The sequence below is a fragment of the Ammospiza caudacuta genome, chromosome 2 (genome assembly GCF_027887145.1).
Source record: "Ammospiza caudacuta isolate bAmmCau1 chromosome 2, bAmmCau1.pri, whole genome shotgun sequence".
Classification (NCBI taxonomy): domain Eukaryota; kingdom Metazoa; phylum Chordata; class Aves; order Passeriformes; family Passerellidae; genus Ammospiza; species Ammospiza caudacuta.
The window spans coordinates 54,450,815-54,467,204 of NC_080594.1; the positions used below are offsets into that span (position 1 = coordinate 54,450,815).

Consider the following 16,390-nt stretch of genomic DNA (forward strand, 5'->3'; position numbering starts at 1 on the left):
TTTTTTTTTAATGAAGAAACATATCCAGTATTTCTGAGATCTCATTTACTATGCCTCATTTTTATTGTTCAAGTAGATTAGTGTCACAGGGCTTGCGATATTTAATATTCAGCCTTTAATATTAATCTCTGTAAGCCTACTTGAGGGGAAATCTGAAGGCTCTGAAAAAGTGTAGGGACTACCAATAGTCATACAGGTTTATGTTCTATATTTATTTAGCTGAAGAAAGGACTAAATAATTCTTGTTGGAAGCAGCAGACAATTGATGAGATGGCTAAGTATATTCATCTGCTGACTTTTCTCTGAAAATAATCAATTGTGAAGCCAGAACAGATCAAGACAGCATTTCTAATAAAGTGAAGCCACTAATATTTATGCATGTTTAGAATTAGGAATTTGTAATCCCATTATAGGCCTAGATCACTGTCCTCTGCTAAGTACAGATGTGTGGTCTTACCTTGTAGGCTTGGTCTCCTTTCACAATTTAAATTAGGTTCATCTTCTCGAGTCAGTTTTATTTGTTGATATTAAGGAGGAAATTGTTGAGTTGAAAAAAATAAATCACTAACTTTTTTATTAAACAAATTAAGGGCTATTCTTAGTAGTTATTATCTTTATAAATAAAACATGTTTTCTAAAAATTGAAGAAGGAGAGAAGAGAATATTTTAAGTTTTTTCACAAGTCTTATATTTACCAAATACATAATCTTGAAAGCTTCATTATTTGCAACTTATCCTATCTAAGCTGAGAGAGAAGCTGCAATAATTTCTCACTGTGAGCTAAAAAAGAGGAGTTACTGCAGTGTTCTGACATGGAGCTAATGTCACATGATAATTTCTTCATGTGTCTATACTATAAGTAAGCTCTCAGCAAAAGAGCCAGCAAGGCTCAGGATTGCTTTTTCCTTTTCCTTTTTCCTATGATTTTCCTGCATGGAATGGGAACTAACAGTCAAAATCTTGTTGACGGAATATTGACATTGAATTGATATGAAATTAATGAAATAAGCATCAAAATTAAATGAAATCACAATATGAAAAATCTCAATTTCAAAATAAAACATAATTTTGTATGGACCCTACATTTCCTTTCAAAATTTTGCAAAAGGATGTTCTCACTTTTTAAATACTTCTCTAAAATGGTTACAGTTGAAGATTTTTATTACTGTGAGCTCTTTTCCATACAAATTTTGATTCTGCAGTCTTCATTTTTGCTTATGCTTTGTAATAGACTACAGTCCTCTCAGTCATTCTCTTCCTGGATCTCAAAGTTCTTTCAGTCTGCTCTCTGCATAAGCACAAATGTCTTTCTATTGTGAAAGCTTTTGCGCGCTCTTCTGCTAACTTAAAGATTTTGATGGTGAGAAAAACTTTTATTGTATGAAGCGATAGTTTTATAGAGGTCTTATTTTAAAGCACCCTAAATTTAATAATCTCAAGAAATTTTATAAGTCATATGCAATTAAACCCTTGCCAAAGAAAAAAATAATATTCTTATTTAAAGGATGTAGAAAATTAGGCAGATTTGTCTTCCTTGAAAGCATATAGAGCCCCCTCTCAAAAGTCTAAAAGAACAAATATTCTAGCAGAGCATACTTTTCCTTTTCCTCCCTTACAAGGATAAATTCTGGTATACTTCTTGATATAGTTGTTTGACACATTCTTGTTCTTTCCAAGAGTTGTTTTTGCATTCATTCATTCATTCATTCATTCATTCATTCATTCATTCATTCATTCATTGTTGATATTAAAGAAGAAGTGATTTTGTTTCTATCCATCTTTATTTGTGTATGTAGTGCACAGTACTGGAATTTCTTGCTTGACAAAGTGATATCTGCCCCTTAATTTTTGTTTTTTGCATTCTTGTGAACATCAATGTTTTCAGAGTGTAAAAATGAGGACACACAATTATTAAGAATATGCTCTTCTCCTATATTCAGTGAAACTCTGTACGAAATAAAAACATGCTTTTTGTTCATCAGCTTCTGTTGAAAAAATAAGATGCTTGTAGAGCAGTGAAAGTTTCATTAAAGCAGAACTGATTTTTTGTGGAGAATTGTAACTGCTACTCAGAACAAGGAAGCCTGTGTTTTGCTGTGCCGGGTGTTGTACCCCAGGAATCTGTCCAGAATCTGGAAGGAAGCAGTTAGTGAGACAGGGCTGTAAATCTGCTGCAGGACTGGGAATTGTTAACCTGGATTATTTCTGTCTGCTAATTATGTTATATAAATACACACACACATATATTTATGACCTGATTTTGGTTTTTAAGACTTATGTTGCATATTGTGTGGTTCTCACTATAGCAATAGGATGGACAGTTCTGTACTAAGAAATTCCATTTGCCTTATCATTGAATTGTTAAATTCTGCTAAATACTAGAGAATACAAAAAAATAACAGCCTTTCCTAAGCATGTTTTTCTTTGTGATGAATTCATAATTTTTAGTTAATTGCAGTTGCATTTCTTTTGAAATGGTATCTGTACATGGTTTTTTGCACATTTGAGCTGCTGGGATGAGGGCACTGTTTCTTTCATGATTGAAAACAGTGGCCTGGGGTAGTCAGCTCTGTCTTTTACATGAGATAACTGTTTTTTAATTTTAAAAGTGATTAAAAAGTAGTGTTACAGCAAACATGAGTTTCGTCACTTTGATTCCACAGTTGCCATGGAATCTCACCATTTCTTCAGTGAAGAAATGGGAATGATAGGGAATGATAGATTAGCATGGACTATCTAGGATAGACCTAGATTTGCAAACCTCAGATTTTCCCCCTTGCTGTTTGGAGTCTCATTTTATCTTTGCCAGCTATGATACTTCATGAAGTTTCTAGGAAACAATAGTCAAGTTCTTTTGAATTTCTACATTCATGCTATAAAAATATTTTAATGGAAATAAAAAAGAAATTTTTATTGGCATATGATGCATTTAGTTGATCTTAAAAGAGACTGTGCTTTTTATATTATTTCAGTTTGTGTTGACTTCTGGTTCAAGATAAGTGCACCTAAATGGCTGCTTTTGTCTGGAAGATTTGGACCTGGTTCTGTCAAAGTGGTGGGAACTGGGAACATGTGATGCAAGAAATGTAACCACTACATTTTTTTTCTAGCTGGACAAGTGGACACTATTTCCTAATTCTTAAAACTTTCTTTTTCAATAGGACGCACATACAATGATCTGAACCAATACCCTGTATTTCCATGGGTTTTAACAAACTATGAATCTGAAGAGTTAGATCTGACCCTTCCAGGCAACTTCAGAGATCTATCAAAGGTATGTTTCATTCTTGTTAAAGAACAGTAAGCCAGTCCTTTTAGAAAGACATTTTGTTTTATATTTATAGTCTGGTTAAGTAAGGTCTTTATTGTAAACTCATAAAAGTCTGAAATAGACGTTTCTATTTTAGAACTATTTTATACTGAGCCTCTATATTATGCTGCTTCCATGTCCCTGACTTATCTGGTTCCAAATCTGCAACTCCTCTGTACCTTCTGACTTATGGAACATGAGTGCATCAGACCACTTGATCTCACTAATTATGCCTCTTAGTTTATAAAAACTGATCATTTGGAAGTAAAAAGTTTGGACTATATTTCACTTTATTTTGCAGTGTCTAGAATAGTAATATAGTATCAGCATCTTATTTTGATTTAATAGTCAATAAAGGGGTATTTTGTATTTTAGATCCTGGAGTATCTGATCCTTATTGTTATTTGTTGGGGTTTTTTCTGTCCAAGCTGATTTGGGCACTTAATGTTTTACAATAAAAAAAATTTCTGGAGTTTTTTTTTTCTCTAATGGCACCACATTGTGATCAATACCCAGCTCTGGTACTCTGATTGTGTTAACAGATTGCTGAGAGAGTCTGTCCTGGCCAAGCATAGCAGAGACATATGGAGAGGCTCTGCTTTTGGCCAGCTAAAATACAATAAAAAAAGAGTCTCGAAACCGAGCGGTGGAAAGTATCATTCCTGTTTACTATAAATTAAGAAAGTGTATGCACTCTCTTGCCAGTGAAGGTGGCAAGATAGTGCATAGTCCTGCAGCATCCCCAGTGTGAGGTTTCTGGTGTCTGGTGTGTCAACTTTCTTGCATCCTTACCAAGAGGGGAAGTTGCTTGTACACATTGAGTAAGGCTCAAGACCACAGGAAGCTGTCACTCATTGCCTTTAGGAGTGAGGCTGGAGAGGAGAAAATGACCCCCAAGGCCTGTTCTGCAGTCCTGTGCTGCAGACCCTGCATTCCCTTCTGCTGCTGGGCAGACATGAGTGTTTCTGGGGTTTATGCTTTAAGTCTGGATTTCTTTCCTCCTCTCCCTGCAAGCACACATCCTGGGGAGCAATGGAGACATCCTGTCCTAGATATTTGACAGTTTCATCTCTGCTGGAAAGAGCATGCTTGCAGTACCTCCAGATGTGTTGTAACCATTCCTGGAAGCCTGCTTTTGTAAGACGTCCAAAATAATTTGAGTGGGACTTGAATTCATAATAGTGGATCGAGACACCTAAGCTTACACTCCTTTTATTTTCTTAGACAAATAAAAAAATAAATAAGCAAATAAACCCAGAATTTACAGTACATTCACAGTATGCCTCAAAAGGAAATAAATTGCTTGATACTTCCGTTAGGCTATGTAAAACTTCTGACCTTTCACAGTATTATAGGTATGTTTCACAAATGTGTTTTTCAGTTCTGTAACACCATTGAAATCTGTGCCAAGAACAATAAAAGATCCACAGACATGACTTAAAAAAAGACCTGTGATCATTTTACACTGGCTTGTTCCCTAGCATGTATAAAAGTAGTGCTGGTTTAGAGTTGTTCAGAAAGATAAACCTTTCATTAAGGTGCTTACACTTTTCAAAAACTCTCAAACTCACCTTCTGGATGTATTAATAGTGCTGGATGTGGTGAAGTGCAACAAGATTAGACAGTGCCTCATGAGTCCTCTAGGTATTTAGTTTGGTTCAATCCAAATTTTTATAGTAATCTACTAAAATATGTAATTGCTAGAGGGAGTAGTGTGATAGCTGAATAGATGTGTTTTCCTCATGAGTTAACAAAGACTCATGATGGAATTAGTGCATGTATGGCTGTTATTACTACTCTCCTCAAAAGAAATGTAAAATCAACTCCATGACTATTTATTTTTCATCAAGAATCCATGCAATGTGCACATTTTCTTGCCAATTTGAAAACTCACCAAAAGCTATCAGTGGTTTCCTCTGTAACAGCTAAGGTTTTGACCACTGAAAAGCCTACACGGAACTAGTCAATGAAAATGACCTTTCCTTTCTGGCAATGTCTGGGCCCCATTTATCCCATGGATGTATGAGAAAACACATGTGAAATCTGTAAAGTGTTGTGGAATACTTGAGGATAAAAGGGTTGTAATTGTCAATTTTTTGCAGTGTTCATTATGAAAATATCTGATAGATTTCATTTCACCATGGGAAAAGTAGGTTAATGTTTTATTCTAAAATGCAGTGCCCTTTAGTACGGAATGCTTGATTTGAGTTGTTCAGCATTACTTGCGTCCTGTTTCAATTTTTGTGTTATCTGTAAAAATCTTAAAATTTCTAATGTCTCTGAGGTATTACCTTCTCAATTCTGTTTTAATTTTTGATATTGTTCTGTATCTGTGAGTCCCTCCTTTTTTTTTTCTCTTGGAGGTGAATCCTGAGTAGCCTGGTGCTTAAAAGCAGGAGTTAGTAATTTATTGTAAATATTGAAAGTGATTGTGCTAGCAAGTCTCAGCCAGACCTCTGGGGCAGGTCCACTCAGTATCCTTTCCTTGAGGAGCAACTCCCTTCTGTCAGATTTTACCCTGCAAGGGAGACATTTCCCTGCAGATTTGATGGCAGATCAGAACCTCCAGCTAAACTGTTGATAGATAAAATCTCCTTTGTCAGTTCCTAACCTTCTGTCTCCCTGTAAATTTAGCCCTTCTTAGTTTCATAAAGCCTCTGTCCTTGCTATTTAGCAATTAATAGTCCTCAAAAAATCTATTGCAATTATTTAGAATTTTAACAATATTGCATATATGGTAAAAGCCCACTAAAGCAATGACATTTAAAGAGAAGTCACCTACTATTCTTTGTTTTCTTGGTTTAAAATAGTTTCTGTAATTAAATGTAGGTGCTAAATCTAGCTTTTAAAAAATATTTTGTGTATTCTTGCTCAAAGTTCACTCCAGTGTCAGTTCAGATAATTAACTACGCAATTTTTCAATTTTTTAATGTTTGGCTTCCAGGCTTTCTGTATAAAATATAATACACCACCTTTGTGATATCACAACTCCTAGGTGAACATACATATCAAATGCAATTCATATGATTTTTGGAGATGAAATTAGGGGTATTTGTCTTGCTTAGGATGTCAGTAATGGAGTAAAACATGGGCTTTTGCATTTAGTCCAAACTTAAATACTTACATTTGTGCAAAGCCATCTTGAACGTGTAGCTTGTCCTTTCCTTCCATTCCATTTCATTCTGGTTTTATGTGGCACTCCTTATTGTGATATTTTTACATCCAGATGTTACTTGTTCTCTCTGAACAATTATGTTTAAATATTAGTCTGAAAATTCCTCTGTCCTATTTCTTTTATGTGTTTGGAAATTCTGTTCTAAAAGGTTTTTGGTTTTTTTCTTTTTACATACAGTTACAGATTTAAAACCAGTGTTCATGGGCATGGAATGTGCCAGAGCAGTGGGATATATTGGACCTCTCATTTGATTAGACAGTGTAGGTTCAAGTTTTATTCATTACATATGCAAGGTTAAAGGTTATATTTATTGTTTGACAGGATCAAAAGCTAATGAAAGAGGCTGTCATAGATACATAATCTTTTCTGTATCAAACCATCAGGTGATCTGCTTATTTTCCTCTTTGTTGAGATTTCCTTTAGAAGAATACTTAGGATATTAAACATTAGTCCAGGAAACATGTACACAGCTCTTACTATAAAGTGATTTTTTGTGAGATTCAAGTCACTTAAAATGTGGTATGGTTTGTTTGTATAAAATTGTATGACTTTTACTCCTAAATTATAGTGAATGCATGGTTTTAACATGCTGCATTGTCCCTGCTCATTAAAGTGTAAACGGGAATTTCTCCTCATTTACTTTTAGTCATACATCCTGTTAAATAAAATGATTTCTTCAGCAGGCAAAGTAATACTAATATTGACATGTGTATGAAACATCACACACCCATTCATTGAGTGGAAAAAATTATGTTTTGTTAATATAGAAGGTGTTTGACTGATGGGTGGTGATAAGCATAACCACTTTTCCTTATTACTGTGCCATTTCAAGAAAAGGAAGTGATAAAGCCCCAAGGCTTCTAAATATAATAATGTAAATGAACACATCCAAGTGTGAATATTTCAAGGCAACCACACTTAATAGTACCAAAAATGTATATGCTGTGGAATGGAGTTTATGGGCTTATTAAAATCTCTTAGTTGGAAAAATGAAATAATTTTCTGTAAAATTATACTTCTCTCTTTATCATATGCGACTCTTCCATCAACAGAAAAACTACACACAATTAAAGCCACACAATTAAACATGTGTTTTTCTTAAATAAACAGTTCATTTACTGAGTGAAACTCTGGCACTCTGAATCTGTGAATGCTCATATTTGATACTGTTGATATCTGCTTTTCATATTAGGATGCTGAAGAAAAATCTGTTTACTAATTTGGATGGAATTGCAATTTATTTTTAAGTTTAAAGTATCATCCTAAGACATCCTATTTATAGGTTGTTGTTCAGTGGGTGTTTTTTAATAAACAGCAAGCAGTCAGGAAAAACTCAGTCAGTTTTCAGCTGGAGCCAAATAAAGCCAGGTTCAATATACCTTCATACTAGGCTACAATTTTGTGCAGCACCTCACCAAAAAAAAAAAAAAAAAAAAAAAAAAAAAACCAAAAACTAACAAAAAAAAGGAAAAACAAAGCAAAACAAAACAAAAAAGCCCCAAAACCCAAACCAAAACTAACAAAAAACCCCAACAGATAAGGTAGCTGCTGCACAAATTAGAGTCAAGTTAAGCAGAATATTTCAGTGGCTAGATAAATGGGATGCTACATTCATTCTGCTTGCATGAGAGAATTTAGTTCTATTTGGCAAACAAATAGATATTACATGAACTAGCATAACACATCCAGTGGATGTAAACACTAGATAAAAGGTGTATTGACAATATATATTGACTTGTTCAAAGGCCAGATATCTAAAGAGATTAGCCAGATAAAAAAAGAAAGATGTAGTTGTGTGTTTTAATGTTACAGTAGATACTTGCCTTATTTTTAAATGTAAGAAAGAAACATAAAATAAACAAGCAGTAAGTTTTAGTACATCAACAGTGAAGTGGCTGAATAGGCATTGTCATAGAGTGACCTGTTCTGTTTGTTTGGAGTAAAGAATATCTTATGAAATCATTATGTGGGAAGTTAATTCTACTTAATAAGTGTCCTTACAGGGAGAATTTTGCAATAAAAAGACAATGATGTGTTTGGAAAAAGCATTTTATAAAACATTATGAAAAGAACTTTTAAAATCCTGTTTAGAACAATTTATTTTATTCAAATTCAACTTCTGTCTTTGTCTTATGGTTAAGATATGGACTGAGAGAGTATATAGATTGAGCTTTGCCTTTGTATTGTTTGAGCAAGTCATTTTAATCCATGCACATACCAACAGAATCTCAGTCAAATGGAAATAATATTATTTTCTTGCATTATGTAAAGTTACAGGGATTGATCCATAAATAAAATTTGACTGCATTTTATAGCCATGATATTAGATTAAAACTGAAGTATTTGACTTTCTGAGCTGTGAATGGTATAGTAAAGCTATGAAAAGTGACCAAAATTCCATATATCCTACACATTTCACAAGAAACATGAGAGACTACTATGACTGTAGGACTTGTTATCTAATAGGACCTGTGCTCCATCAGAGTAAAATTGGGTTAGCTGCTAGTTTATACAACTGAGATTTAAGGTGTTTACAGAAAAATCTTTGTCTTTACTGAGGGATGAACTCATACCATTACCCTGGTTAACAGCATTTCCCCACATGGAAGTTAAAATAACACTAAAGAAGCCAGGGGCAGACCTTGCAGAATTTACTCCCCGCTATTTTATTTATGGAGGGTTTTTTTGCTTTCAGAAAGTGCCTGGTCTTTTGGTATACAGAAGAAAGAAAGAGAGATTTGGGCACTTTCCGTTAGCATTTTCAATGTGCATGGTTTCCTGAATCTGGAGAGATGTCCTTTACATTAATGTGCAGAGAGATGGTTCACATCAGTGTCTCCACGACTGCACAGAGAAGGGAGATCAGGTGTTTCTTGTATTTCTTCACCACAGGCCAGAGATAACTTATGTAAGGCTGAAGTAGAAGCTGCAGAGTTGTGTAAGCAAGGGCAGCTCCCAGCTCTCCACCCCAGGCAGTGCTGCATTGAGACACTTGTGCCACTTCTGGCATCCCAGTTGTCATCTCCGCATAAACAGGGCTGGGTTTGCACCCTACCCCCTCTAGAGCAGCTCAGGGACTTCCAGCTCACCTTCCTATTGCAAACTAGAGACAAACCTAAGCAGTCTCCTCATGGACACTATAAAGGCTTGTGGAATGACAGAAATTAACCCATGTCTTCCAAATCCCAGGCTGTCAGAGAGATCACTAGTTCGTCCAATCCAGGATCTGTCCTGAGAAGTTGAGGTGAGACTTAATAGCTGAGACAAGCTCTTCCTTACTCCCTCCCTCCCTCCCTCCCTCCCTTCCTCTCTCTCAGGAAAGGACCCCAAAAATGATTCTTCCCAGAGATTTTCCCATGAAAATCGCAGTGTCATGCAAGAACAGAAATTACTCTCATTGGTATTTCACTTAAAGATTCCATTTTATTCAGATGATGTTTTGTGCATTTCGGGATTTTTCTAAAGCAATTGAAAGGGGGGAAAAAGGTAATGACCCTGAAAAGAATATTGTATGATGGTAATCCGGAATACAGATTTTCAGGTTTATCATTTAGTGGAATTAATCATATATGTTCTGAAGCTAGATTATTTTAGGTACTTGTACAGGCATTTTAATATGAAAATGGGAATGCCTGATCTTACATCATTTTACCTTTTATCTTTTAAATTGAAGTAACACCTCTCATTGAACAACCTAGAAAACATGATGATATGTTTGCATTAGTATTTTATGACTTTAAAATTTATCATCAAATTGTTGAGAGAAATAACATTTTTATTAAATGCAACAATATTATATTAAAAATATTATTTAAAGGTACTGATTAAACCACCATTAAAATTTTCCTAGGCTATAAAATAAAATACCTCATAATTATTTTGAGCATCAGTTATACCTCACAGGCCTTGTTACTTAAGTCAATTTACAGTGAATAATGAAAACACATCACTTATTTGATGGAAGACTTCTAATCAGCATCAACTGTGTTTGGAAAGGCCAGGAGTTTTCTATACTTTCAATCTTGTGTTAATCATCATATTTATTCTCCACTGTGCCTTCAAACCTATATGTACAATAATATGGTGACAGATGATGTCTCTGTCTTCCATAGCCTCAGAATTCACTGCAGCAGAGGATAAGATGCACCTTTGTAGTGGAGGGAAGAGATATTCTCAGGGTGTTTCTCCATTACCAAATACAATCTCACCAATTTGTCTGCTATTTTGTGTTCCCTTCTCAGAGGGGGTGGACATTTCATTTCAACAGACTACAGTGTGAATTACTGCTTTAGCTCTTGAAATGTGCAGTTGGGACTGGAATTTTTTCTGCCAGAGAAGTGGATGCACAGTACCTTAATGAGGGTGGTGTCAGCAGGTTCCATCCAGTCCCCAAAGCAACCCAAAGCCTGGTATAATTTAGCAAAGTGCACATATATCTGCACAGTTTGTCAGTCTAATGGGAAAGGAATGTCTCTTTCAAGAAGCTGTTGAACAACCATTTTTATGTAATGATAACTTAAAGGCTATAATACTGCCAGTGTGTTTCCTGACACTGGCAGGATGTCTAACAAAACCAAGTATAACAAAAATGCAAATATTTATTTTTTGCAATTGCCAGTATTTGAGAAATGAGCCTGGAAAGTGTTAGGGAATGGCTCATACTTCTCTTTCAAGAATGTTTTGTGAGGTCTTTCAGTGCAGTCTGCACCAGATAACACCAATCCTTTGGGATTACTCAATCATTTTACACATATGAGAAAACTATAAACATCTCCATGACACAGCAAAGTATTAAGCATCCAGAGTGCTTAATGTGAAAAATACTGAAATCATAATGTTTTAAAATGTAAAGGTTCACCAAAGACTGCTATTTCAAAACAAGCTCTAAAATCAGAAAATATCATGTTCTATGTCAGCCTTATAAGCAGCCATCTCAAAAAAATAGCAGTGCTGAAAGAATAAAATACTTGCAGCTTAAATTTTTTTTAGTTACATATCTAGTGTAGTGAAACATAGAGATTTGACCTTGTACTGATATTTCCTTTCCAAATTACTTTGGGTTTTAATTCAGTAGAAAAATTGTGCAGTGCAATAAAATGTGAAAATACTGTTAGCATTTGGTCAAACCCCTTGCCTATATATATATTTTTTTAATAGCCTTAATAATATCAATTCTAATTAAACTTTGATTAATGCAAATCAAGTAATAATTTCAAACTACAATAAGTTTAAGCAATTATTTGGTGTGGAGATGTGCTCTCCTCTAAGTATTAAACTCAGTGTTTGTTTAATTTTACTGTAAAAGCTAAAACCCATATTTTCTTTATTCAAGTAACTTTTGCGTCATACAGTAACAAATACTTTTTGCAAAAGTTTCTGAGATAAAGTGGGTTGAAAAATCATAAAAAGCTTGTATTCCTCAAGTAGCCACATCAAAACCAATAGTTCCTACTACTGCCTTACATCTTTTTTGTTTTTCACCTAATTTGTATAGATTGTCCTTTAAATTCACTTAGAATGGACTTTGAATTTGTGAATAATTTCCACATTCTATTGTTTTCGAGTACAAAGCTTGTTTGCTTTGTTCAGTAAAACGTGGCTTTGTTCAGTCAGAAAGTACACCCAGTCCTGAGGACTATGCACGGTTTTTAAGTATTTCTGCTTAGGATCACCAGACACCATCAGCAGTTCCGCGTGAAATCTTTGCATCATGAACCGCGCATTACAAAGTATCCTGTGCGAGCAAAAGTCAGTTTTCATTAGCTGTGTGATTATGGTGAATGACAGCAACAGAAATATTAGTTTGGCCTCAATGCATTTTAAATGCAGTTTTAGAAGTCTATTTCCAGAAGAATGTTACTGAACTAATTGGGAAACAACTTATGCTTCAAGAAGGTCTTGAAAGTTTGCAGATGTGGATCACTTATATTTGTCAGTTAAAATAAGGAAACTCATAAGAATTTTAGTACAGAAAGCCTTTGAAAATAAATTCTAAGCTTATAGCAATCTCAGGGGTTACTACAGCATGGAATGTGTTGCTTGCAGGGTCTCCTGTGCAGTAAATCTTAATGCAGAATTAACTTATGCCATTCAGACAGCTGATAATATATTTGACCTCTTATCACTTTACAGCCTATTGGTGCTTTGAACCCAAAGAGAGCTGTCTTCTATGCAGAACGGTATGAGACATGGGAAGATGATCAGACTCCACCTTATCATTATAACACCCACTACTCTACATCTACTTCTACATTGGCTTGGCTTGTTCGTATTGTAAGTATTTCTGGATCCTGGCTTTCATGGAGATCTTTATTTGCAGCATCTCTTCTGTCACCACTGTTTTGTTTTTTTTAATGAAAGCACCTTTCTATTAAAATCTCATTGTTCTTCCCTACCTTAAAATCTCAGAAATTCTCCTGATATTCTTTATATACTCATTTGTAGTGATCAGGGGTTCCTTCCTACCCAAACAATCCAAAATGAATTTAAACATAAAATTGTGGTGGTACTAGGATGTATACAATGAGAAAAATGCATCTAAAATGAAATCCACTCCCAAAAAATATCTCAAGGCAGAAATCTGATACTGCTCATATTCATTTATTATTTTCAGCTAGGGACAGATCCATGCAACATTTTTAAAAAATGCGTTTTGTAGGAACATTAAACTGTCTCATTGAGAGGTGAATTATATAACCAATTTTATATTAAAGCAACATTGAATAATATTTTATGCAAATGAACTGTGCTTCTAAATTAATGAAAATCTCTACAGTTTTCAGAAATGTAGAAATTAGATTCTAACTTCAAACTGTTATGTCAGTACTGAAAACTTCATGCCTCTATGACCAAAACCAGATCTAAGAAAGGGGACCAAACTTCAAAGATAGAATGAATCTGAATTCAGTGTATGTGTTATCACAATTATTTACAGAATAAAGAGTGTTGATGTGACACTGAAGGTTTCACAGGGAAACCTGAATTAATGAAAAATTAGGTGACTGTGTAATTACTTAAGCTAAAGTACACCCTGCCAATAAAAATCTGTTGCGTAAGGTGTATTCTAAGCATGTTTTGCATACAACAAAGCAAAACAGAGCCACACAAAGCTTGATAATCGAGTTTTCACTCATCTCAGCTTCCCTTAGACATGTTCATTTTTTTTTCTGCTCAGAAGGGAATTCACGTGTCCGTGAGGTCAGGATATACTTCTTAAACCATGGGAAACTAAGTGTTGATTACACTCCTGTGTTGGGTGACCGCTGCATTCCTTTTAAATGTTGCTAAATTATTCATCTACTGAATACATTTTATGGTACACTTTGTTGCCTTAAAGTAGATTAAAACCAGTAGTTTTATTTGGATGTTTGTCTATTAATTTTGGCTGCTGTACAGCAAAAGATCCCCTCTTGCTAGTCAGCAAATTCTCAGCACTGAAATTCTGGTTACAGGCTGAATGTACAACACACCAAGGAGTATTCTTTTCCTGTATTAGGTTAATTCAATGTCATTTTTACTACTGTCCTTGATGTAATACTGTTGATGCTCTTGCTCTCTTTGTGTTCTCACCTAAAGAGCAAGAGAACAAAGTCTTTGTCTTGATGGCCTTGCAATATAGAACTTACAAATTACATTTGTTAGAGCAAACAATATATGTGAGGATAGAACGCAGAAGTGGAAACCACTAATACCGAAAGAAGAGGTTGCCAATGAAAAGGCGAAAACCACAGATAACTTAAATACAGGGACATCCCAACACAGGTATTTTAAAGATTATTTAAATAAGATTGACCAGCAAAGAAAAGCAATCTGTAATGGAAGTAGACAACAGAAGTAAAAGAAGACAAATCCAGAAAAGGAAAAAAATATAATAATGTGATAAGACTAGATAAGGCAGCAAATGGAAAGCCTAAATAGGTATTTGAAAATAAGTGTGTATAGAGGAAAAGATTATGGCAATGAAGATTACAAAGTCATAGTGATCTATAGAGAGTTATTTTTGTTACAAAATAAAGGAGGAAATATCCTAAGGGAGAAGATTGTGCCAGTGAAATTTATAGATAAGGCTAGGTCAGATTTCTGCAAGTTAAAGTAGTATTTCTTGCTCGTGAATTTCTTGAGGTAGAGCTTTGAAGAAGACTCTGTAAGAAAAGGTAAATTAAAGTCTAGTCCAGTGACATTAAGAGATGCAGAGAAAGGTGACATTAAGAGATGCAGAGATTCACACAGAAAAATGCTTTCAGTATTTTGAAAGACTGGAGGAGAGTGATGGGAAAAGATGTGCTACCGTAGAGCTTTTGGTAGAAAGTGACAACAAACTGAGAGTGAAGGATGGGAGTACAAACTAAAACCATGGGAGAAGACTATAAATCAAAGAAGAGAAGAGGAAAAGGAAAAGAAAAAAGCAAGGAAACAAATGAAAAAGATATGGAAAGAAGTAAATTGGAAATGAGAGTTTAGATGAAGCAGAACAAAACAGTATGTAGTAATGGGGATCCAAGGGGAACAAACTGCCTGCCTAGACCTTAGTGTTGTAGGAAGCAGTATTTGCTGTGGGTAAGGAAGTTTCAGCTACTCTGAAGTATATATATGTATACAGAGAGAGAATTGTGTAATTGCCACAAAACCTTAAAATTATTTTAAGTCTTGCTTTTCTGCTTTGACAGATGCAATCTGGTTTCTGTCAGTTGTCTTCAAAACATTGCTTTTAATATCATATTTTTGAGTCAATTCTGTGATAATCTGTTCCCTACTGCCTTATATTTCCCTCAGTTGCTTTCCCTTATCTGATGTATTGTGGTGGGTTGGCTCTGCCTAGATGTCAGGTACACCCACCAAAACTGCTCTACTACTCCCCTCCTTAGCTGGACAGGAGATAGAAAAAATAAGGAGAGACTCATGGGTTGAGATGAGGGCTGGGAGAGATCCCTTGCCAGTTACCATCATGGGCAAAACAGATTCAGCTTGGGAAATCAATTTGAATTATTACCAATCAAATGAGAGTAGGATAATGATAAAATAAAGTCAAATCTTTAAACCACCTTCCTCCCAACCCCTCCCTTCTCTGAGACTTAACTCCTACATTCTCTTTCTCGTCTCCTCACTGACACAGGGTAATGGGAATGGGGGCTGTGCTCAGCTCATCACACTTGTCTCTGCCACTCCTATCTCCTCAGAAGATTCCACACTCTTCCCCTGCTCCAACGTGGGGTCCCTCCCATGTGAGACAGTCCTTCATGAACTTCTCTAAAGTGGGTCCTTCCCACAGGCTGCAACTCTTCTTTAGCTGCTCCAGCGTGGGTCCCTCCCACAGGGTGCAGTTCCTCAGGAACAGACTGCAACTATTGGAATTAAATCCCAGTATTGCCGGATGTGCCTGGGCTCGTCTGGCCCTTCCTGCTTGACCAAGGGCGGCAGCTGTGGTGGTTCCACCTCAGAGACACCTTTGGCTGGCTGGATGCTGCAGCTGGTGCTTGGGACAGGTCCACGCAAGCAGAAGCTCAGGTTTACCTCTGGCAGAGAGGCCTCAAGGCGAGGTGGAGGAAAGGAGTTGGTTCTGATGGAGAGTTTCAATCCAGAGCTTTATTCCAGGCCCACAGGCCTCTGAATGCAGCAACGGCTCCAACAGAGCCCAGAACCGCGTGGTTGCCGTGTCTTTTAACTCCGGGGACAGGGGGAGGGAAGGGGTAGGGATCCCACCAACAAGGTAAGGGGGGGCAAGTCACAGGGGACAAATGGCACCTGGATGGCCCAATGTCCCCAGGGCTGAGAGGCATCTTTTGAACTTCACCAATCACACCATGCCCTTTCTGGAATGCCAAGATTGAGGAACAGCACTCAGCAGGGGACAAGGGAGGGGAAGGGAGAGGTTATTGGCACACCTGGGGAAAGAACCTAGATAACCG

General features: G+C 36.0%; 1 protein-coding gene across 5 annotated transcripts in view; it reads left to right on the forward strand.

The window, feature by feature from the left end:
• The window catches only part of NBEA (neurobeachin), a 453,368-nt gene that overhangs the window by 366,688 nt on the left and 70,290 nt on the right, over positions 1 to 16,390 (forward strand). For all 5 annotated transcript variants that reach the window (XM_058800580.1, XM_058800578.1, XM_058800579.1 and 2 more), the window contains 2 exons: positions 3,162 to 3,274; positions 12,618 to 12,758. In XM_058800580.1, the coding sequence (XP_058656563.1) occupies positions 3,162 to 3,274; positions 12,618 to 12,758 (254 nt within the window). The remainder of the gene's footprint in view (positions 1 to 3,161; positions 3,275 to 12,617; positions 12,759 to 16,390) is intronic.